Source organism: Pleuronectes platessa, chromosome 15, assembly GCF_947347685.1.
Source record: "Pleuronectes platessa chromosome 15, fPlePla1.1, whole genome shotgun sequence".
NCBI classification, from domain to species: Eukaryota; Metazoa; Chordata; class Actinopteri; order Pleuronectiformes; family Pleuronectidae; genus Pleuronectes; species Pleuronectes platessa.
The window spans coordinates 18,773,641-18,797,664 of record NC_070640.1 but is presented as its reverse complement, the minus strand read 5'-3'; the positions used below and the strand labels follow the sequence as shown (position 1 = coordinate 18,797,664).

The 24,024-nt window shown below is 39.7% G+C and overlaps 4 protein-coding genes across 5 annotated transcripts; 2 read left to right on the top strand and 2 right to left on the bottom strand.

Moving 5' to 3' along the window:
- Nucleotides 1–1,607: 1,607 nt before the first annotated feature.
- Nucleotides 1,608–4,237, bottom strand: vkorc1l1 (vitamin K epoxide reductase complex, subunit 1-like 1; the record flags this gene model as incomplete). Its single annotated transcript, XM_053441933.1, is given in 2 exon segments — nt 1,608–1,717; nt 3,900–4,237. Coding segments are annotated over 2 exon segments (334 nt in total), but the record flags the coding sequence as incomplete, so codon positions are not given.
- Nucleotides 4,238–5,657: 1,420 nt separating this feature from the next.
- LOC128457298 (nuclear protein 2) lies at nt 5,658–7,101 on the top strand. Its single transcript, XM_053441934.1, has 2 exons — nt 5,658–5,982; nt 6,784–7,101. Exon 1 carries the CDS (start codon nt 5,728–5,730, stop codon nt 5,956–5,958), a length of 231 nt encoding a protein of 76 aa, XP_053297909.1. The 5' UTR covers nt 5,658–5,727; the 3' UTR covers nt 5,959–5,982; nt 6,784–7,101.
- Nucleotides 7,102–7,664: 563 nt separating this feature from the next.
- znhit3 (zinc finger, HIT-type containing 3) lies at nt 7,665–9,666 on the top strand. Of its 2 annotated transcripts, XM_053441930.1 has the most exons (5): nt 7,666–7,866; nt 8,387–8,418; nt 8,512–8,577; nt 8,993–9,070; nt 9,343–9,666. In XM_053441930.1, the coding sequence occupies exons 1-5, from the start codon at nt 7,799–7,801 to the stop codon at nt 9,513–9,515; spliced, it is 417 nt and encodes a 138-aa protein (XP_053297905.1). In that variant the 5' UTR covers nt 7,666–7,798; the 3' UTR covers nt 9,516–9,666. The 2 variants fall into 2 exon arrangements, with proteins under 2 accessions (XP_053297906.1, XP_053297905.1); XM_053441931.1 differs by lacking the exon at nt 8,993–9,070 and having other exon boundaries at nt 7,665–7,866.
- Nucleotides 9,667–9,697: 31 nt separating this feature from the next.
- On the bottom strand, nt 9,698–23,917 carry LOC128457293 (unconventional myosin-XIX). Its single transcript, XM_053441928.1, has 24 exons — nt 23,655–23,917; nt 22,101–22,248; nt 21,276–21,424; nt 20,452–20,565; nt 17,685–17,817; nt 17,532–17,601; nt 17,320–17,422; nt 17,113–17,209; nt 16,909–16,985; nt 16,716–16,806; nt 16,259–16,424; nt 15,954–16,027; nt 15,738–15,859; nt 15,462–15,575; nt 14,995–15,171; nt 14,781–14,918; nt 14,561–14,668; nt 14,378–14,448; nt 14,210–14,289; nt 12,748–12,911; nt 12,354–12,483; nt 12,029–12,114; nt 11,597–11,920; nt 9,698–11,043 (listed from the first exon to the last, which is right to left on the bottom strand). The coding sequence occupies exons 1-24, from the start codon at nt 23,712–23,714 to the stop codon at nt 10,930–10,932; spliced, it is 2,910 nt and encodes a 969-aa protein (XP_053297903.1). The 5' UTR covers nt 23,715–23,917; the 3' UTR covers nt 9,698–10,929.
- Nucleotides 23,918–24,024: the final 107 nt, after the last annotated feature.

The following is a 24,024-nucleotide window of genomic DNA, read 5'->3' as shown; positions in this document are numbered from 1 at the left end:
TAGAGGAAGCAGTCTACAACTGAGGCTGCTTACAGAAGAGAGGGAACTGAGGTCAGGCCAAGTTGTCGCCTTATTTGGAATAAGCTAGGTAGCATTTATATTTACTGTACCTGAATAATTATTGTATAGGAACTGTGAAGATTTCTCTGTATTCCAAAGTGTCCTCACTACCAGAGAAGGGAGACAAAGGCTTTGCAGTTTGCACTGCAGGTTTAAGTTAGATTTTTCAGCTAACTCGAAAAGTACAAGTTACCTGGATAATTATACTAAGGTAGAGGAAAAGATTTATTTACTTTGGTTACTTGTAACGTTGCAAATTCAGATTTAAACAAAGTACAATCCATTAACATCTAACATATTACTACAAAATAAATTACCAAGCAGCATATAGGTTTTGCCTTTACCAATTACTTAATTCATCAATAATTATAATCAATTGTACTTTTGTCAAATATTTTTGTATTTTTACTCAAGAGATTTTGAGTGCAGGGCTTTTAAAAGTAAGTATACTTAAAAAGATCTCCAACCACGAATGATATCAATTACTAGAAATAGTGCTGTACTGCCTTTTAACATGAGAAATACCTAGAAAAATGTCTGACCATACATCCCATAAAGAGAAACTAATTTATCCATTGTGACAGATGTTGATGTCCTATTTATATTAATGAGTGTATTAGACCATTGTGGGTCTAATTCATACTGCAAATCAATGCCTTATGGACCTATATTTTTATTTCTACAAATGTAATTTGATAGGTATTTAATTTGCTCGATTATCCAAAAAGACTATTGTTAGACGCAGCAAAGTCTTGGTAAAGTTCACAATTATAGCATTGATTTCAAGTAAATGTGAAATTTAAATATTAGTTCTGAGCTGTACAATGGCACTGAACAGAACTTAAAGCGTTGGTTATGCAGATCTTGGAGTTGTGCCTACTTACAAATACTGGTAAATACAAGGCTGTCTGAGATATCCAAGTTCTGAAACTGATTGGCCATGATTTTAATATGGAAATCTTGACACGCTGTAGCCGTTTGACTTAACTGGGCTGCTGTTGTGTTTGGCAAATGAGTGCAAACTACTGTTGCTAAAAGGACATCTTGTTCCTTGCCAGGGCCAGGTGGCCACACAAGTCTAGAGACCCTTCAGCAGGCGAACATGTCAAACCAGCATGACTGAGTCAGTAATACCCCCATTGAGGAGTGACTATGAATGTAACCTAAGTGGGGAAACCCACAAATATTACATAAGCAGACAAATGTATCATGACTATTCACTGTCAGGACAAAATTTGACTGACACCAATAAATCGTTATTAGAACCCCACAACTGCCATCACCTGACTCAATCTTACGGTTACTTCACTAAAATGTTACAGTTGCAGTCTTAGGAGAAATTCAGTGAGTGTGCTTCAATGCATCAGCCTCTAACTTAAGCATTTAATTTATGTATACACGGCCACTTACAGCCATGTCAGTGTCATGTGGTTCGGGTTTAGTCAAATAAAGCCATGTCAGTGGAAGGCAAAGTACTGAGTCAGCATTAGATGCAATGCAACAGAACAGGACATTTTTTCCCCAGTTAAATAAGAATGGCATGTTACCTAGTAGGAGCTGAAAGGCATAAAAGGCAAGCCCATAGACACTGTTGGGTTGGTTCAGTGCACTGTCATTTCCAAAAATTGAGCCCAAGAGTCCAAATCCTCGACCCCACCTAAAAAAAGGAAAAGAAAGCAGTAAAGCTTTATTTTAGGAATTTAGAAGAAAACTTCAGCAATTTAGAAAGAATGGATGAGATTAGAGTACTATTAAAACCCAATGAGTCACACTTAATGGAAATAAGATTTACAAAAAGACAATGTACGAAAATAAATTCCAGTGAAAGAAGCGATGAAATTCTTGCTATGAATACCCCCAAAAAATCACTTCTTATATACAAATTTTTGCTTATTATATACTTTTCTGATCTAATGTTTCAGTGTACACTGGAGTTAATTCAGCACGTTTCATGTGAGTCTGTAAAGCAGGGAAACAAAAGTAAGAGGTTGGTTCAATGACTCATTAACCAAGAAAAAATGGCCAATTTTGTAACTTCACTAAGCACCACAGTCGACTTCTAAATGATATTCTGTCAAATGTGTGTGCAGAGGAATTTTTTAATGTTAATAAAAAGATGCATGTAATAGTGTTATTGTACAATATATTTAGCAGTGTCATTTAATTCAGCACCTTGTTGGAAGCTTCCAATTCATTTCACTGGGGCAGGCATTCAGGTTTGTGTTTTGAGGCTTTATCTTACACTGATACCATTTGAGGAGACATACACAACTAATACCATGAACTGTATAATCAAACAAAGGGTATTCAATTTATCTAGTCCTTGTAGTAACAGAGATTAGACTGCTGGAAACTAAGACTCTTTGGACTTAAACTCCAGTGTGTAAGATTTTGGTGAAAGGAATCCTTTGGCAGAAATCTAATATAAAATAATCCTAGTCATGTTCTCACTAGTGTGTATTTAAATACTTTCTATTTACATCGGGAACGGGCCTCTCTACGGAGGCTGCCATGTTTTTTACATTAGCCCAGACTAAACAAACCAAACACTTTTGGGTTTTTTAGACAGCTGAAGGCTACCACATGTTTTCTTCCACGTTTGGAAGAAAAGGGTGAGGTGAGTGGTATTCAGCCGCAACATTAAACTTCACTACTAGATATCACTAAATTCTACAAACTGAACCTTTAAATCAACTGCTCTATTCTTCATCTTAAGGAAATTATGGCTTTCAATCATGAAATACAAAAAATTTAAACTGATTTACAGTTTATTTTTGGTGTAAATGGTGAGACTGTCCCCAACTATCAGGCAGAGATTTTGCACACTCACTTAACAAATATGTAATGAGTCACAGACAGGTGACATTCCAGGTATGTTGTCGTTATGATTCCAAATCCTGCACAGACTCTCATTCATTGAGATTAAAGATATTTCACTTGACTCATCAATGGTTGCATGTCCACGGTTACGCCAGTGTGGCAACTTCTCAGGATTGGTTTTGAGCAGGTATCAACTTTACAATTTAAAGAGATGTTCATTTAAATCAGTGATTGCTTACTGAGGAAACTAACTTTGCAAACCATCAGACACAAAACCAAAGCAATACTAAATCTGTGCAGTGCAACAACCCCCCCCCCCGGCCTTTGAAGCATCTACAGTATGTACACTGTCCCTGGAGGTAGCCAAAGTTTAGTTTTAAACCCTGGTAGTGACATTAGCATTACAGTTAATGACAGCAGAACTACAGGTACCCTGAACATAGCTAGAAGGTTAGAAAGTTAACTTAGTCAAAGCTAAGACAGCTAAAACCCAGGAACCATACATAGAGTTAGGTAGATTTGAATGAAAAGCTTCACCCGGCAACAACACAGACAGATGATCACGTTAGTCAGAACAAGATATCGACATCATTTGTAATTAAGTTGGTTTTACATATGTATTATCCTCTCATACACAGGCGTGGCTTTGCGTGCTGTAAACAGTAGCAATTAGCCATTCATCAATTTATAATTCAATGATGCTGAGGGCTCTCTGCTGACAGCTAACTGGCTAGGAAGTATGACATGGGTTTCGTTAGCTAACGCTTAGCTAAAGTTAGCTTCGCCGGGCTAACTAGGTAGCAAATGATGTGCTTATTAAATGAAACAGTTCCCTTATTTCAGACACTAACATTCAGCCCTCATCATGCTAGCAGGTAAGCTACGCAGCTAGCCCCGGTGTAAGCCGGGTGCATTTGACAGTTTGAACCGCGGAGCCCTTCCCCAGACTGTACAATAGCAGCCAGGCAGCTCCATTGAGCGCCACTGTGTGTCGGCGCTCTTTGCTGAATTCAAATTACCTTGAGCTGAACACTTTGGAGCAGCTGATGGAGCTGCTGACGTCGCACATCGCCGTGTAGCCCGGGTCCCGAGCCTTTTCCCTCTCGACGTGGAAGGCGTACAGAGACAGCAGAATGCCCAGCAGGCACACGAGGAGCCGGGCTATTCTCTCCCACCGAGGGGTGGACACTCTCAGGACGGGCGCCGCCATCACTCTCTGGCCTAGCTGGAGACACGCATACATACGCAGAGAGCTCGTCTGTGAGACGGAGCGGCGACGTGGAAAAGCGTCAGGACGCGCCACACCGTGAGGGGCGGGCCGCCGAGCAGCGGAGGACCGGGGAGGACTCGAGCCCTCTGCGGAAACACTGCCAGAGGTCTAGCATGCAAACTAATCATGGAGGTTTCTAGTGGATGTGTGTCCGTGTGTGTGGGTGGGTGGGTGGGTGTGCGTGCGTGCGTGTACTGTTCAAATCCACTCTGTCCCTTTATATATCACCAATTTTCTTTAGGGGAAATGTGTATAAAATGTAGCGCTGAAAAGCTACTAAGATTGAGAAGATGAGACAATTTACTGTGGCAGCTTGCTCCAATCCAAGCTCAATATATAATATAGAGTGCATGTAATTAAACAATAGAGTATTACGGTTAAATGAATAAAGGGAAAATATAAATAAAAGTTTATTATAAGTCAAACATATAAAGTGTAGTCGGTGTAAATGCAGACACCAGTGTCTTTAAAAGAAATAACACTATGAGAATAAAATAAGTAAGTTATGTGAGACAGGTTTATTCTGGCAAAATGTGGTCATGGAGACACCTACTGGACTGGGAACAACCTGCCTGCCTGCCTGCCTGTCTGTCTGTCTGCAGCCTGCCTATCTGTCTGCAGCCTGCCTCTCTGTCTGACTGTCCGTCTGTCTGTTTGTCTGTCTGTCTTTCTGTCTGTCTTTCTGTCTGTCTTTCTGTCTGTCTGCCTGCCTGTTTGTCTGCTTGTCTGCCTGTCTGTCTGTCTGCCTGCCTGCCTGCCTCTCTGTCTGCAGCCTATATCTCTGTCTGACTGTCCGTCTGTCTGTCTGTCTGTCTGTCTGTCTGTCTGTCTGTCTGTCTGTCTGTCTGTCTGTCTGTCTGTCGGTCGGTCTGTCTGTCGGTCTGCCTGCCTGTCTCTATATCTGCCTGTCCGTCTGTCTGCCTGCCTGCCTTCCTGTCTGTCTGTCTGTCTGCCTGCCTGTAAGTTTTTTGCTAACACTATAAAACAATACAGGATTGATATTACTAACTATACATATGCCCACATGAATGTACTGTGCTTATCATGTCGTATAAGTCAGTCTGTCTGTTTGTCGTGAGACTTTATAAGTGTATGTGTTTGAGATCTAAATGAAGGCTAAGTTTAAAGATGGGTGTTGACCGACCACGGTACTGAGGGGGACTGCTGTAAAGAGCAAGTTGAGGAGGAATCACATGTTGATGTTCACATCCATGAGCTCTCACAAGTTATAACTACATGATATGCGTGCTCAGTAGTCTTTACTAGTCATATCCTCAGTAATATTACAGCAAAACGTGCAATGTCATAAAAAATGTCATAAAATAAATACACATAACAAGAGTACGAATATTGACAACACATGAAATACTGAAAAGATGTAAAATTACATGGAACAAGCTTTGAATGAAAATATCACAATATACACACTTTATTATTGAAGCATAAAGTTTATGTCGCCACTTCCGCAGTCTGTGGCACAGCAGCCGCGGTCACGTGACTGCGTGTATATAAACACAGTGTGACATCATCTGTTTACAGTTTTCTGAGACTCCGCTGAGAAACTCCTCCGCTTCCAAATGGCGACAGACATGGAAAGATTCGTCTCTTTCGAGGAGACGTACTACGATCAGTACGACTATTACAACATGCTGGAGTACTCCTGCCATGCATGTGGCAAAGGCCGATCCAAGAGGGAGATCGAGCTGAACACAAACCGCCATTCCCCCTCAGGACACGAGAGGAAGATAGCGGAGAAATTTCACAACAGCGAGATTAAGCGCAGGATAACGAAGAGCCCGTCGTCTTGATGGCCTGTTTATCGACGTTTACAGGTAACCCGGTCCCTCTGAGGTCTGAATGCGGTATTTCTTTGTTGTGGAATTTTCCAGTGTATATTCAACCATAGGCCTCTGAGAGAGAAAATACCCTGACCTGCTGTTTACATAAACGAGATCCAGCCTGCAAGGCACCTCCCATTACTGTTGAGTGAATAACAACTACTTTTATGAGGCCCATTGTAAGATATGCTTTGCTCTATTTACTAGGACAATCCATTGGATCCGTTATTTCCTTTCTAATAGGTTTTTATCCCACCTATTTTTTGTATAATTATATAATCAATAGCTATGCTCCATTTGTTTGGCAGAGCCTGAATAACTGCAGATATAATTCCATCGTTTACACCTTAAAATTTGCCTTAAAATTGGATAACATGATATGACATTACATTTCATTTAGCTGACGCTTTTATCCAAAGCGATTTACAAAAAGTGCATTCAACCATGAGGGTACAAACCCAGAACAACAAGAATCAAGAAAGTACAATTACTTCAAAAAAGCACAACTACAAAGTGCTGTAAGTAAGTGCCATTTAAGTGCTACTAAATTGTTAGTTTAAACTTTATTCAAAGTATAGTCGGATTAGTTACCATCATAACTTGTGACAATGTCAGATGTTTTGTTAATGAGTACTCTGATTACAAACAACAACAGATGAGTCACTGACAGATCAGATGATAGTATTTTACATAGACCCATTCAAATAATCTGCAGAGAATTTGATGATGAAAATAACTTTAAGCTGCATTTTGTTTGTGCTTTGTAGTGACCATTTAATTCTGAATCGCCCACAGATCCGGACTGAAATTGGATTTCTGATGTTGACCGTGACCAAGTGTCTGCCTCTCCTGTCCCAGTGAATGGAGCTCGATGACAATGGGAACCTTCCCAGTAATGAGTCACGAGACTGGCCTCCATTCCATACTGTACCCTGTAACATTGCGTGCTACAGTCACGTTACAGCTGTGCGAGAATAGTTTGTGGTGAGCTATATAGGTCAGTGGTGTGTGTGCTTGATAAATGTATATGAATAGATATGGTCGCCTCTGTGGGTTCAGAGGTCATGTACTGTATTTTAAATCATTAATACAATAAAAGTGATGTTATCTAAACCAGCTTGAGTTGTTTTATTTCTGTTGCTCACACATGGTATCTATAGTTGGTTTAATTCATCTGGTGTAAATCTGTTATGTGCCACTCTTTTGCATTATTAGTGATGTGTTAAAGGAGTGTTGATCCCTCCACCCCTCTGTTTTTGTATCTCAAAGGTTAGGCATGCAGACCCAGACAGGCCAGGGCATAAAAATGCTCTGGTCTGTGATAAAAAGGATATTTATCACATGTAGCCTAGAAATATATATTTGTTTGTATTTCTGGTATCTATGATCATGAATACTGATATTACATATTTAGGTTTTTCACTCTGATTGATTGTCTGCACAGGAACAGTGTATCAACAGCAGGATGATGAAGAAAGCGGCAAATAATTCGAATTATATGCAACTGGAGGATATAGGAAACCGTACTCACTAAAAAGTTAAATAAAATATAGATGACTGAAATTGTTTCTTGTGGTCCAATTGAAACAGAGGCTCCACCATTCTGATCAGAGTTTGGATGTTGTCATTGTTGGACGACTTCCTGTATGAGCCGAAGCTAGGTGAATTACCAGCTTTTATTTTGAAAAAGAGGCTAGCCTACCGGAACCGAAATCACTGATTTCCTGTTCTTCAAGGGAATCAACGTTTAGTTAGCGGTATCAAGTTGGACGATTCTTTCAACATTTATTTTAATTTCATAGTTACCAGGATGCAGATATGCAGCGTGTGCAGCGAACAGACACCGAAATACAGATGTCCAGCCTGCAAAATAAGATAGTAAGTAACGTAAGCTTCCTGTCTGCAGGCTAGCGAATCTCCAGTTAAGAGATTCGTATAACTTTTCTACACGTTCTAGACAAAAGTTAAAATTGTCACTTTATTTAGAAAATTGTTCTGGTACTGAGATGAGTATATTTGCTTGTTGTAACTCTTGAAGAATACAAAACATCTGTGACAACGTAACAGTGCTCTAATGCTAGTTTGTAGCCTGTAGCATTGCGGTTCCCAGATAATTAAAACACGTGGTTGTATCATATTAAGTTTTAGGAGAAGCTAGAGCGTCTCTTATTTATTGTCCTGGTTCGTAACAAGTCCCTTAAAATCTCACATGAAAACAACAGTCATCTATACCGCATGTTACGGCATCGCTGACGGGTCAAAAAGCTTCTCGTTCTCTCTCGAGTTCATGTTATTGTCACACTCCTCTGACCCCTCTGTTGACTTAACAACATTGTCGGACCTTTTGATTGATTATTTATTTATGTCCAAATTAACCCCGTTGTTTCCCCTCCTGCAGTTGCTCCCTTGGCTGTTATAAGTTACATAAAGGTAAAGGGCTTGATCACAGTCTTTTATTGTGGTGTTGTTGACATCCTCATAGGATTTACTTAACATCATTAATCTGATTTATTTTCTCCATAGACACTTGCCTCCCTGTTACACAGCCTACACCCACTGATCCTGAAGTGAGGGACACTTTCACCTCTGGTATGGCGCAATATTCATTATACCTTCCAATGTCCATGTCTACCAGCAAGGACACATATTATCAAATTAATGACATTTGTTGGCAACATGGGCATAACTAGAAACCCAATAGGAAACGTGCATGAAGTCGTATTCACATTAAATCGAAAGCCTAAAAGATAAACTTTCTGAATTTTTATAATCTAATTCTGTTTTAAATTTCAGTGAAATTACCATATATAGTCAGGCATGTGAATTTTGAACAATTGCTGCAAATTAACAAATATACTACTGTGGTGACTGGTGTAACTGAGTTAGACTTTTGTAGGGGTGAAAGTCTATTTGTTAAAGATCTGAGATATGAAATCCCAGTAAAGGGATTCAGCGAGTTTAATCTTCCATGTGTAAAGCCCCTTTGTCTTCACTGTCTGCGCAGAGACTTGGACAGTTGATGATCTTCTGCACGAGGAAGACATCATTGATAAAGTGCCTCTCCAGAGACTCCAGGTGTTAGGTGGTATTTTAACATGACCTAATCCAAACCCTTTAGTGTTTATCGTATATGTTTACGTGGACAGCAGTGTTCCGATATTAACATGATTAAGACAATAGCCTGCACAAGACACACTTGTGCAGGCTATTTTTACATAATCAAGTTTTTATTTTCAGAATAAGGTCAATAGCTGGAACATTGCATCAACGTCAATTCTTTTTTACGCTTCCGTTGACCTCAAATAAAATAAAAAATAAGTCAGATGTTTTAATTGTTTCTAATTTCCTCACCAGGTCAGTCTAAAGAGCTGCGAGATCTCCTCTGCAACCCCCACCTGAGACAGTTGCTACACTCTATTGACAGCGCAGACAGCAAAGACGACGCGATGAAGGCTGCGATGCAGGAGCCGCTGTTTGTTGAGTTTTCAGATCGATGTTTGAAAATTGTAGATAATGAAGACAAATGAACATTAAATGAAGCTGGGGATTTCTGAAATTGTGTATGGATTACCTAGTGTCCATATTGTTCCCTTTTTTAAAATAAAATTCATGCTTGTGATGCAACACTGTACATTATACAGCGTTTAACTAAATAAAAAAACGTCTTTCCTGAGTCAACGCTTTGTGACATGAAATTTTGTAAGAAGAGTATTTTATAACACTGATATTTATTTCATCAAAACATTAATTTAGATCAACAATTTAAGTTTTGTACATGGATCCCTGACAAACAGTTTGAAAAGAACATAATGGACCAAATGTACATTTACATGGATCCACAACAGGCCATTATTCAGAAAGCTTGTTTGAATCGAAAGAGCTGAACATGTGGGTGATGTGTTGGATCAAAAGTTCGAGGATGAACATCGTTAAGATTCTAGTATCATGTCTAGTTGCATAGCAAAAAAGGTTTCCCATGATTAAACTGAATAATATAAAACGAGCATGTTTGTTCCCACACAAACTTTAGTGTACAAAGACTGATAAATCATACAGTACGTTCATTGCTTTGGGATGCAGCTGATAAACAAATCAACAAATAAAGTTTGGTCAAACATTTGATGTGCATATTATAAATCAAACAGCAGCAATATGAATAAACCTGGGTTCATCCTTTCTCAGTCTCATTAGTGATGTTTTGCTTGTTAATGTTTTTCTTAGTCAGTTTATGAGCATGTGTGTGGTTTAAATGTACAATATGTGCAAATTCATGTGCAATACCTCGGCATTTACCATTTACTTCAGCACCAGCTACTGTCAAACGAGTGCTGAAAGTCAACATCTGCGATCATCAATAGTGCAGCTGCATCGACGCTGCTCTTATACCAATACAAAATCTATAAAATCCCATAAATAATCACCTTTAAATAAATAGATATACTAACAGCACTTTAATCATTTGAGTGTAGATTTAGAAAAAAGGCACTTGTCCAAGGTTCAATACTTTGATCACTAATCAGATGTTCTAAAGATGCATAATTAGACAAAAAACCTGCAGTCCCGTTCTTAAATGTGCTGTGATTGTGATCTTGAGACTTTACAAATATAAAAAAGTTTGTTTTCGATATGTGGAACACATGCCAACAGAGGTTAACATTATTTTAACCTGCCTCATCTCAAATGTAGCAGAGGGCAGTGTTCATCGGCTGACTGAGATCTTTAACATTCAAGGGTCTAAAAGTGTCAATATTCATTATTCAAAAGGTGCAGATCTCTCCACCCTTGTATACCACTAAGGAAGCTCAACTTTGGCAGTCTTACAAAGTCCTACTCTTTTCAGTTACAAAAACATGCAAAAGGCAGCATAAAATACCAGGTTTGATTCCACTGTGCCAGGTAATGCATGAAATCCGGCTTTAGTGTTCTGCAGAGAGGAAACCCTTATAACGTTTTCTCCAGCAGGATCTCGTTGAACCCTGTCACGTCACACTTCAGGTCTGGTGGCCTGTCGGCGTAGAGAAGTGGAGATCGACGAAAGTGCAGCTTTACAGATCCCTGTGTAGATAAGGTATAATCATCTCACAAAGAACAATCAGAGAAATCTCACAGGTGAGTAAACTTTATAGAAGATTTAGGCTACATCCATAATACTACGTTTGTGTTTGAAAACAGCGTTTTCAGACTAAATTGATCTCTGTCCACACAAGCGTTTTTGCTCTGCATCAGTTTTAATCTATGTCTATATTAACACACCTAAGAACAAGTATTACATGCAGGTTGTTTTCTTCCAGAAGGAGGTGCTGTGATGGGAGCCTGCTAATCGGTGAAGTCTTTGTCGGTACCGAAAATTATCCTATCAGCAAGTGGAGTGTCAACATCATGATTTCTAAAAGTCTCCACTTCGGCTTGTCCAGACTAAAACGTCGGCAAACAGTTTAAGCTAAAATGTGGCCTGCAGCATATTCAAACTTTTAAATGTTTGACTTGCTATAAAAGTCTGGGGTAGTGTGGACACCAGGCATATCCATAGCAGAGTTTATGCGTTTTCATATGAAAACGTAGTATTGTGGATGAAGCCTTATAAGAAATTGTGTGGATGTGCCCTCACCTTGGGTTGAGCCCGTATGGAGGCAAGCCCCTGCGTGTACTGGTTGGTCTCCACTTTGTATTCCCCTCTTTTGGAGGGCAGGTTGAGAGAAGCCATCAATGATATCATTTTCTGGAAGCCTGTGGCGGTCATAGATAAAGTGATGGATGGGGCTGAAGCCAGAGCCAGGCCCATTGGCCACCCTCGCACTATGACAGGCTCTTGGATGGTAGAAAGCTGCACTGAGCCCCGTTGGCTGATAACAGGGTTCAATGTTGGCACATCCTCTTCCACAAAGTCCTCAGCGTCATCAAGTTCTGCCTCAGCCAAGGCTGTTAACATATCCTGCCACAAGAGCCAAACAGCATTCAATTATTATCAACAACTACACATGAAGAATGAGCAGAAACAACATTACAACATACTATTTTATATAGTTCTTTAAAAGCTCACCCTCCACTTCCTCCATGTGTTCTGGATGACTGCAGCTGCTCTGTTCCACCTCTGGACCTGCCTCCTGACCAGCCAGGACCGCACCGCTGAAGAAAATATAGTGAACATTCAATCATCCAACATCCTTATATTCTGCACAGTTTGTCTCACTGTGGAAGTGTTAACATACAACCATTCAGAGGGCTGTATCAAAAGAACATATGTCATTATCCTTCTGCAGCCTCTGAAAGGATAACGGCATTGGCCTGTTAACACTGTGTATTGACTCTGCCAGCTGGTCAGGCTATCACAGTGGCAGTAGGGCCAAGGTATTAAAGGAGTTTACCTGCTTGGATCAGAGTAGCAGACGTTCGACAGGCGTGGCGTCTGCGTCGCTGGTACTGCAGCCAGCAGCACTGAATGGAGAAGGCGCACCAAGACAGGATCTTCTTCCTCTGACCTTCTAGCCAATCTAGCTGTGAGACGGGCAGACAAGTCAGTTCTCCCAAAATAGAGCAGAACGCAAACCTGATTTACTGTCCAGTAACTAAACATCTCAATCACCAACTAATGACAAGATAAACAGGCGGAAATTCTTGTAGTTAGGGCCTGAGCACCGAACGATGGGAGGCCCTATTGAAATTGTAATTATTAAGTAAATTTGAATAGAATTTCCCATGCAAAGTTAAACATACCCTGTAGGTTGTTTGTGAGAATGCCTGTCAACATAAATTACTGACCATGTACTGGGTAAGAAAAACTTTAGTCCTTCCACAGTGCACCCATGAATAGGGTTTTTCGCTGTCAAAGCAGAGTGAGGGGTCTAAAGCCTGGAGCTGTGACACCACCCTGAGGAGCTTCTCCACCTCTTGATGAAGCATGTCACTGTTGTCAGCGTCCAAATCTGAGACAGAGACAGAGACAAACACAAATTAGACAGATGTAATGTCTGAGCAGTAGTCACTCTCAGATTCAGATTTCCCACATAGTTGAGTTCTTCACTGGTCCATATGAATTTCTGACTGAACTCGAAAAAAGACACAGAAATGTTCTAGCTGAAAGTGCCTATCATTTATCATGAGACCTGGACCCGTGGAGAATCAAGAAACATTAGACCCGAACCTGGCGGGAGGACACAAATCAGCACCCATTTCACAGCTAATTTCTTCAAGGTTAATGCACAACGTGTCTTAATGTACCATTAAACGTAATGTAACGTTAGCAGCCTTTTCCTTTGTGCCTGACCGTGATGCATATGACCCATCCTCTAAGAGAGTTGGTAAAATAAATCTCTCACAGATTGAAATGGCAGCATGGCTAACTATAAATAAATTAATTGTCACGGTGACATATGACAAACGTGACTGGTTTATAATCAGCTTTGGAGTTTGGTTGCAGTATAATAAATATTGCTTTGCTAGCTGGGTCTCCTCAGGGATACTCGGTTATTACACATTATGTTAATCCCCGACCCAGGATACCTGGTTATAGAAGGGGACCCAACCAAGACCCAACTGACTGTATAAAACGGGGATTCAAACCCGTACTGGTCCCGGATCAGGCCTTAGGACCCACGGTTCAGGTGGACCCATGAAGATCTCTACCACATAGCATTTGTTTAACATTGTATTAGTCAATGAGGTATATAAAAAGTGTTTAGTGGATAAAGCTTGAGAGCACAAAGAAATACATGAGAATCAAAAGCACAGCTTCCACAGACACTGAAATTATTAATGTGGATATAATATATTTCACACCGGATAACGTGTGTTATCAGGTGAAGACCGAGAGAGGAGAGATGTGAAAAGTTAACTGAGGTTTTAACAGCATTCAGATTTAGTTATTTAAAAAATTGGCACAAAAAAACACCGAACGTGCAGTGAGATGAGGCAAACAGGCCGATGACACTAATTATAGAGCATTAAAGAACGAGCAGAGCAAGGTCAGATAGTCAGAGGCACATGCATTTACCTTCAGAGTTCTATAGGAGATGTACATTTTGTTAGAAAGTCCTGTTTTTATAGACCAAACTGAAAAGTCCCAAGGAGAGCAGAGAACTGAGGGTCAAATTTACTAAAAGAGCTAGTGAAGGAAAAGGAGAATAACCCAGCAGACCTAAAGAGAGGAAATAAAATCAATCTTCTGTCCGAGTCAACATGCCAACATTAACCATAGAAGGAACCAGCAACAAACTCTACTCACCAATACAACAACTCTCTGAGGGGAACCTTGAATACTTTGCAATGAGCCCGTAACGCTGGATGAAGCTGCTGAAAGGAATTCTGCAAAACAGAAACCACAAGTCAACCCAAATCCAAAAGAAACCAAGCAATGAGTAAAGATGATGAGCTGATGAGAAAAATATTTGACCTTATTGGAAAGCCGGCAGCACTGATGTGTATGGTCTCCACAATCCCACAGGCCTCCAGCTGCATGACAACCTGATGGAAGACGGGAAAGAAATCATGAAGACCTTGAAGCACAGCATGTCACTGTCGTCATCCTGTTACTGCTGAAATATATAACAGCATCAAATGTTTGAAAAACATCCACCTCCTCCTTCTGGAAGGTCAGCGGCTTGCAGTCCGGGTTCGGTTTGATGCAGCGGGTGTAATGAGGAGTTGTGCCGTGGAGGATCTTCATTAAACTCTCCAGAGAGTTCTACGATCACACATTAACAATAATATGAGCTTCAACCACATTCGCTCAGCAGAAATTCTGACAGGGCATAACAGGTAAACATGACCATGATAATAAAGACATAAGCACCCACCTTGAACTTGGAAACCACCGTTACTTTACTGAGCCCCTTTTTCATCAGGTTCTCAGTTTCGTTATCAGTGAACATTTTGTGGAGCAGGGAGTTACCAGACTTCTGAAGCAGGTCGATGAGCTCTGGTGGCACTGGGTCCTAAAACGAAATAATCCAGTAGGACGTGAGATGAATGGATCTGTTGGTTTCAACTTGTCCGGAAGCAGTTTCTTACCTTGTTTTTATCCACCATGCCCTGGATCTGGTAGTCGACTTTGCCAGCGTAATGGGCCACAGTGAAGTGCGGCACCTCGCTGAACTTGTCCCAGCTGATGTTGACGTTATCAGAGAGCTCCTTCTCCAAACGAACCCTGAACGTTTTGGCGTCTGAGGTTCGATTAAGACGACTCGCCTAAGGAACAGGTATGTTAAAAAGCTGTATGACATCACTCACTACAGATACATTTATACTGTCCATTAAATGATAAATGACTGTCAACATTTGCCAAGAAAAATAATTGTACTCTCTTGAATTTAAACTAAGTAAATTGTGCCTTTGTTCGTCTCTTTAGAAGACATTACAACTGGCTTCAATGCAGAGAGACAAATCTTTACTTGAAGAATATATTTATTGAAGAACTACTTTTATATTGTCCATCTTTTCATTTAACAATGAAAATTATAGGAAAAGCAGCAGGTTACCTCGTTCAGAAGAGTGAAAACACTGACTGGACTCCCCTCTATAAGGTCCAGGCAGCTCTGGTTGTCTTGATATTTGACAAAGGACCACTGCAGCCCCTCTGACACATATTCCTCCTTTCATGTTTAAATACAAAAATAAATTTTCCCATTACACACAAGGCACAAAAAGTTTTTGTCTTCAATAAAACTCTTTAGAAGACTGAAGAGGCCATCAGAGAATCTACAGCTCTGCTCAGATCACTCGACATGGAAACAGAAAAGTTAAACTATCTCTACCTGTTGAGCTCTGAGATAATGGGCCACAAAGTGCTGCTGCAGTTTCTCATTGGCGTAGTTGATGCACAGCTGCTCCAGGTTATTGACCTGGAAACACTCAAACCCGTACACATCTAGGACCCCTGTGGATTACAGACAGGAGAGGAAAGGACTGAGCCAATGAAAAGAAACTGGAGTGTTTCATTTGTTGTTGTTGTTGTTAAAAAAAGTTCTTACCTATGAAGTTGCACCATGTGGATTTGTCCGCACATATGCTGTTATTGATGAATGTAACCAGCCACTCGAATAAACTGATGGGGGAAAAAGTGTCACATTTAATCATATAAAAAGTTGATATAAGACGTATTCCTCACTGTTTATTATAAATAAAAAGGCAGATGATGGTATTACATTTTGAGTATTAAAAGGACAACAGGGATTTCACAGGATGAAAACAAGCTTCTGCAGGACCAGACACAACCACAGAACATCCCAGTCTGTCAAATTGCTGTGTGATTTAATGATCAAATGTTCATTCTTACTGGGCATAGGTGACCTTGGCAAGGCAGTCTCTCCTCATGCTGCACTCTGCCTGGGAACAAGGCTTGAGCACACTCTGCTTCCCCGCCTTCAGTGTCCTTACTCTTAAACACGTCTGAAGCTCCTCAGCAGGGACACACAGCAGCTCAGCAGCCCTCTGCAGGAAGTCTACAACACAAACAGGAAGGGAAGGATGGTAACTATGTGTCCATTAAAAAAATCTCTGTCAATAGTTAATGACAGAGGGAAGGGCGACGTCACGGGATTTGTTCTTATTAATCAGCTCTTAGACACAAAAGTACAACCTGAATTAATTTTTTTTAAATAAAGGCCTGTTAAAAATAAATTCTTTGGATTTTTAGCAGCCTTAAATGTCTAAATAATAGAGATTTTAAGCATTCAGCAAGTTTTGATAAGCATTGATTATATATAATATCACAAACAAAATATAGCCAATACCTTGAGACTGTTCTTCTAGGTCACAAGGTTGTGATTCATCGGTTGAAGATGAGAAATTCACATTCCCCAGCTGCAGAAGCCCTGCTAAAATCTGTAAACCATTATAATGAACACAAATTATTCATCATGTGCTTGCAGAGAGATAAAGATAATTAAAAACAATTACATTGAAAGTTGAGGATCAACATCTTACCCCAAATAATTGTCTCTGTCTTTCTTTATTAATGCCCAGATGAACCATTGCCTCAACAGTCTCATGGAAACAATCCTCTATAAAACATTAAATAAACAGCAGTTACTTTTAAATATCAAATTTCATTCATGTCTAAATATTGATTCAAATTGAAAAATAAAAGGTGAAAAATCATGTTAGTGCACTAAATACTTTAAGACCAACCCTCAACAATTTTTTCAGCCTTCGGCAGCCACACAAATCTTTGGCCATGTGGCATCTTCCACTCCTTTCTCTGCTCATCTGTGGCCCCTTTCATCATCTGAAACAATAAAACAAACACTGTATATGCACAGATCTGTACTAATGTATTGATATCAATATAAAATACCATGTGAGTCTATGAGCTGTAGTGCAGGTCAGTTAAATCACCTGGTAAAAGATGTGGAAGTTCCTCTCATGGGCCGGTTGACAGGCCACCCTGGTCTTCTCCAGCAAGTATGTTTGCACAGACGCCCCCACTAACAGCTGACACCTTCATTTAAAATATGACATGTTAGACAGATGAAATAAACTGTCCTGGAGATGATGCTGAGCACATGAGAAGATGCCATGTGGACGAAGATGAAAAATACAGCAGTTACCTGTCTAGCTGGAGCTGGATGTATTTTCCAAAGCGGCTGCTGTTGTTGTTCCGTAACGTGCAGGCATTGCCTAATGAAGAGCACTATGTTGATGACTGACAGTTGATAATAGTGATTTTCATCATCCACAAGATCAGTGATCTGTCTTCTCACCAAATGCTTCCATAATGGGGTTGGAGTCCAGCACCCTCCTCTCTATCCTCTCCACTGTGTTCTGACTCTTCACCACTGAGGAGGAGGCCGCCACAGTGGCGTAGTATTTCATTAGGCAACGAGATGTCCACGTCTGTCAAGAAACAAATCATTCAGAGATCAGCAAGACCAGCTCAAATTGTAGGTTTTCGTCACACGGTGTCACCGTGGCGAGGTTGATGTATCTCGGACATACATGGTCCAATTGACTCCAAACTGGATATGTATGACAACAGTCCCGCCCTGATGACATCCACACAGAAATCATGACTTAAAATCCCAGTGCCCCCTGGTGGCAACAGGAAATGTCTTTTTTTTTTCAACATCTTACACTTTGATGTACTCCACCTCATCCATTGACCACAACCATGTCAAACTTTGTCAGAAGGGCCTCGAGACATTGATGATAAGGTCATATGGAAGGTCTACGTGTCACTGTGACACGACATTACTGTAACTTCAGTGTACTTTGTTCAATCTCCCTCAAACTACATGTGTTTAACAACAGCATCTCCCCCCTGAAGACATTCATATGGTTTTAGGAATGCACCTGGCAATATAGCTGAATAGCGCCCCCTAAAGAGCAGCCCTAGCACCACGATTGACCCTAATGTACAAAAATCGATAGTGACATGTGTTATTTCATTACGAACAAAAAACCCTCTTGGGTCGATATGAGTCTCATCTCAACTCTATGGAGATTAAAATGTACTTTAAAAAATGGTGTATGTCATACAGTGTGACCGTGGTATGGCATCAAAGTTTGATGATTACCCCAAAAAAATGAATATATATTGTCCAAATAGCCTTAAAACTCTTTCACACAATCACAGTCCTGCCCGATCAGATCCATATGTCAATATTGGCTCATCGTCACAGCGCTGGCGACACGAAGTGAGATGTTTTATGTTTTGATGAACTGCTCCTGGCTGCTTTACAATATACAACTTAGATGAGCTCAGACAAGTCATAAGACCATGGTCAGAATTGGCACATTTCCTCAAACCCTGTAAACATTGAGGTGCGGCGAAGGTTGATTTTTCGCCAATGGAGACAAAGTTGTCCTAACTCCACTTTGCACTCTCCAATCAGCACCAATATTCTGTCACATGATCCGTGTCCCGGCCTGAACAGATCCATATTCAAGTCAATATTAACACAGGGTCGTATTAGCATCTACTAATTTGTCATGAATCAGAAAGTATTTTTTAACTCCACTTTGCATTGTCCAATAAGAACCATAAACTCCCCAAAATGTACATTTGTTTATAGAGTAAGAAAGGAAAAAGCAAAATGATGATTTGTGGTAATCATAAACAAGATATTTAATAATTATTTGGAATATTAAATGATAAAATGCATTTATTTCAAAGATGTACCAAAGAAACATAAAACAATAACACAAGAAATGATTACGGGATGATGTGGTTTAGAAGGGTAGTAATTCAAAACTATTTCTTATTCAAGAAGTAACAAATGAAAACAATTTAAATAAAGATTAGTTAGGGAAGGCCAATACTGAATGAAGAAATTCATTCACTGCAAAGATATAGAAAATAAAAAACTGAGACGTATCCCTTTCGACCCATGTTTTGTATCAACGGGTTAAGCTGAAAGTATGACACTTGTTTGTGACTTACTATTTAACTTCAAACTTACTTATTTAACTTCCTTTGACTGTTGCAAAGTTGAAAGAATTTTTACAACCTGAAGAGAGACAAGATATATTTTGACCCAACAGATCTATTAGTCTGTATGTAGTGATAGCATCACCTACTGCCAAAAGGAGGTAAGACTCATTTTAGAACTTTATTTCGATTTACATAACATTTTCACCATGTGGTCTACACTTGATGGTGTGGACCGTTAATGCGTGATAAGTGGGCGTGGTCAAGCGGTATGTGACAGATCACATCAGCTTAAAGCTAAATGCTAACTATTGTTTTCCCGAGAGATCAACTATTGATCCAAAAGTGTGCAGAGTGCTCAGACATCTTTTGAGATTCTTTGGCATAATAGTTAATAGTTAGACTTAAGTTTGATTTTGTGAGTGTTGTAGTATTGATAATCGGGTCCAGCTATTATGGTCGCAGCATGCAAACAAACAACAATGGCAGAACCTGTGAGTTTATTCCCCATCACGAAATTCTTAATTAATTAATTTAAGGCTTTTATTCCAGCGGAGCAGGAGCACACATGATTTGACTCATTTAATCAACCTCGTTTCAAGCTTCACACAGATATTGCATCTGTTCTTCCAGCTATGTCTAGCGAGCTAATGTTAGCATATACCAGTAAAATCTTCGAAATTGACTACAGCATCTTTGAATAAGCAGTTATACAAGTTATTGTCAGAAGGTTAAACCGGCCAAGTTTTTGTTTATATAAAACAAACCACTGCTATCGTTTAAAAACCTAAACAGTAGCACATCCCTCACTTTAAGTGGGTTTGAGTGGCAACACAAACAAACACCAAAACTGCCTAAAAGATCTTAGACAACAATTAAAATTAATAAAAAATATTTTCAAATTATTCACAGGACATGAATCACACAAGGATTACAATTCTTATAACAAGCATCTTATAAAACTTTAATCAGCTTAGTCTATAAACTGGCCAATATCCAAACTTGTTAATTTGATTCTGTGAGGCAGCAAGTTAATAACTTAATATTCTGAACTAACTGTTATGTTTATGTTTGGTATGACACAGTGAGCGCTGGTTTACCTTTCCAGCACCGCTCTCACCGCTGACCACCAAGGATTGGTTTACTGGCTCCAGCTGACCCTGAACGTTCCTGTAGGCTTCTTCTGCCACAATAAAGATGTGTGGTTTGAACTCCTGTTGACAAGAATATACAGACTTATTAAGATGCTAAAGATCCACAGGCGATAAGAGTTTCCAGAGTTTAATGAGTTTTGTGTGGAAGCTGCTCCTGCCAAAAAGAGGCAGACGAGGAAGTGCAATATTTATGTTTTAAGTGGTGATTTAAAGTCACAATGAAACAGGATTAGTGAATGACAGTTCATAAATTATCCGATTCTTTTAAACAGCTCTTTGGTAAGAACGAGGTAAATCTTTCCTTTTTTATAATTGTGCCCAAATTTTGCTCACATGAAATGTGAGAAGATAAAATGTCTCACAACAGTCCAGAAATGCAAGAAGTAATTGATGGGATGACTAAGATTGACGGGCATCATATCATATCCTAGTGATTATTTCACACATAAACCCCCCACTCAGTTTTTTGAAGCCAGGACATCCAGCTCAATTTATAGAGGCAAATTCCCATCACTACACAAGGGGGTTGGAGTTTATTGCACTTTTGCTATGCTGAAATGTTGGTTTTTGATACACTCATGGTACCTGTTTAGTAATTTGTTAAGGTCTGTATTGGTGTGTGATATAATTTAGGAAACATCTAGGGCATAACCCTTTTGAAAAACCCAGGCTCCGACCTTCACCACCCATATTTGCCTAACACAATTCAAAATCCTACAGAAGAAAACATACATATGAATAGCATCTAGAGACTTGTGTGATGTAAATACCTGAGGCTGAGAAGCAGAGTGATACTCCTTCATCACATCCAGAGAGTAGAGGTCTGGGATTGGCTGGAAGGGATTCAGAGCCACCAATGTACAGCCAGCATTTGTGTAGAACACCTTCACTCTGTACCTGGCACGAAGGCATTTCAGCACTGGCAGGACAAATATTACATATTAGTAAATATTAACAGAAAAGCAAATATTTCACAGATGACAACCACCAGAGGCGGAAATAAGACAAATCCAGAGAGGAGAGCAACGTTAAGAAGTCAAGTACAAGTTTACTTATTGTACATTATTTAGCTATATAAAGTAATGTGATTCATATAACATGTGCCGCACAATTAGTGCAAGAGCCTTACAAGTAAATATCCTACAGTAGTCCCCTGCTGTTAACATGACCTCTGCTGTTAATAAGCTGTTGTTTTTTTCTTTATTGAGCAAGAATAAAACTACTTTGAAATATAAATCAAATGAATATGAATACATCTTTGCAGAGTTCCAATGATACATATTATATTTTCTTACATAACCTTATGACAGTGTACAAATAATTGAGAGTACATTAGACAAATATTTATAAATAGCCCAAAATGTATAAGGAATTTCAGAGTCATTCCCTTGGTTCTGTCACTTAAGTGAATCTTGTTTATGCTACACCAATCACTCATGCATTATTATTTTTTTCCGTCATCACTGCAGATTATATCTTGATGTGGGTAAATAATACTGAGTGAATGTTGCAGTACAAGGTGACATGAGGTGGAAAGGACACATCATATCAAGTACTTTAGAGACTCTAGAGGAGACTTGTGTGCGAGTTACTACCTGTTGTAGGGGTCACAGGGTTGACTTTAGTGAGGTCGTCATAAGTGTGGAGTTGATCTTCATCAGTGAGGAAAGCCTGAATTTCTCCCTCAAGTGAATCATTTAGGGATGGATGCCGTGAACAGTCTTTGTGGACAAATCCTTTAACCTATGTGTATAAGGCAGAATGTGACGCAAACACAGACAGAAGGAATAAGATACACAAAAAATAACATTTGTCATTACTACAAGTCAGATCAAGCATATTTATAAGCACATTTAAAAATAACCAGGGCTGACCAAAGTGCTGTACAATAAAAAATACAAATAGAATAAGAGAAGTTAAAAAAAAGTCATAGAACAGTAAGTCCACTACGTAAGCTTTGAATGAGTGCACAAGTCAAACTCTTTGGCATACAAATAGACTAAAACAAGTGCGTATATAAATAAGGAAATAAGATTATTCAAGGGCAGATAAAAACCTGAGAGAACAGGTGGGTCTTCAGTCTAGTTTTAAAAGTATCAACAGAGGTCTGTAGTCAAATCGAGAGGAGATCAGGGCTACAATACAGTAAAATTAATTTTATCTTTGAATCAAAATGTCAAATCCTCTGTGCACCCATTAAATCTGACCATCTTTTTCCGGGGTAATGAAGCTTCGTTAATAATTCACCTGACTGCAACTAAATGTGCAAGCATTGATTCTTGGGAATCAAATCTTAATGTATGTCTATAGTCCTACAGAGGTAATGGATATATATATTTTTTTTTTTACAGAAGCACTTACTGGTCACTGTGACATGTTAAAATCCTTCAGTCAGTATCCTAACCTGTTACGTGTCCTGGACCTGCAGCCTGCCTGAGGACAGTCAACAGTCTGACGTACTAAATTTGTTCAGACACATTTAATCCAATTACTAGCATTTAACCTACATTTCATCACTCTACGAGGTTATTGTAAATAGTCTCAATGAATGACATAAATTCAGTACCTGACACTGCAGGGACACTTTGCAGACTACACTAAACATGATGACATTCAGGGTTATGTTGTAGCAGTATGTTGTGTTATGGTTTCAGACATCAGAAGCTGGTGTAAGAATAACAACTGATAGCATAGGTACCTATAGAGGAAGACATTAAAGCTAACCTGTAGCCTCCTCCTTGACTGACTCAAAACCAAGCCCCAGGCAAAAATGTACCAAGTCTATGAACGTTGTCCTGTACACAAGTAAACTGTCAAACACAAACAAAATAAGGTATAATCTGTATATTAAACGTCATACCACCGTGTGTTCGCCATGTCTTTATGCTGAAATACACTGAAAAAGCTGTTTATGTGAGTAACAACGCATTGAAAGTGTTTCTTCACGTTCCTCTGTGTTTTCTTTGAAGTTTGGCGTCACATACTTGGGACTATTTTATCCGGCGTGTTAAACGTTGGATTGAGTTATTGCCATTACAGATTATATCAAGGGATACTACGGGTGACTTTAACCTTGTCATTACATTAATCATGTTCAAATTATTAAGAAGACCTCTAAAACGTGTTAATAGACGAGTTTCCTAACTCACCGCACCACCTCCATTTCTGTGTCCAGCTCCAGCGTAACGCCGCTCCTCCGCAGAAGTCATTGAATTCTACCTTTGCCCTCGTGTCAAAACCGAAAACTTTGACGTGAACTATACTCATGAACTAAGACGCGTTGTGGTTATTTTCCTCTGTGTTGCCGAACCTCGACATTTTCCATGACTGTCAAAAATCCCTAAGCAACTTCCCGGCCTCTCCTCCAGCTCCTCCTGCTGCGGTGTGACTGTGTCCGTCCGTACCGCTTCATTTCCCGCCCTCCTCCTCCTCCTCCTCATGTTCCCCCGGCCCAGCTGTGTACAACACCACCGGTTGCGTCCATATTATTCTGATCTTGAATTTATTTTAGGTGCTTCT

Excerpts from the sequence above, each read along its gene's own strand:
- LOC128457298 (XM_053441934.1), top strand. The coding sequence starts at position 5,728 with ATGGCGACAGACATGGAAAGATTCGTCTCTTTCGAGGAGACGTACTAC.
- LOC128457293 (XM_053441928.1), bottom strand. The coding sequence starts at position 23,714 with ATGACTTCTGCGGAGGAGCGGCGTTACGCTGGAGCTGGACACAGAAAT. Across the intron at positions 14,449-14,560 it reads TGACCTTCCAGAAGGAGGAG|GTTGTCATGCAGCTGGAGGC; the intron begins GTGGATGTTTTT and ends GTCTTCCATCAG. Across the intron at positions 12,484-12,747 it reads TTTTTCTTACCCAGTACATG|CTAGATTGGCTAGAAGGTCA; the intron begins GTCAGTAATTTA and ends CCCGTCTCACAG.
- znhit3 (XM_053441930.1), top strand. The coding sequence starts at position 7,799 with ATGCAGATATGCAGCGTGTGCAGCGAACAGACACCGAAATACAGATGT. Across the intron at positions 8,419-8,511 it reads CTGTTATAAGTTACATAAAG|ACACTTGCCTCCCTGTTACA; the intron begins GTAAAGGGCTTG and ends TTTTCTCCATAG. Across the intron at positions 9,071-9,342 it reads CCAGAGACTCCAGGTGTTAG|GTCAGTCTAAAGAGCTGCGA; the intron begins GTGGTATTTTAA and ends TTTCCTCACCAG.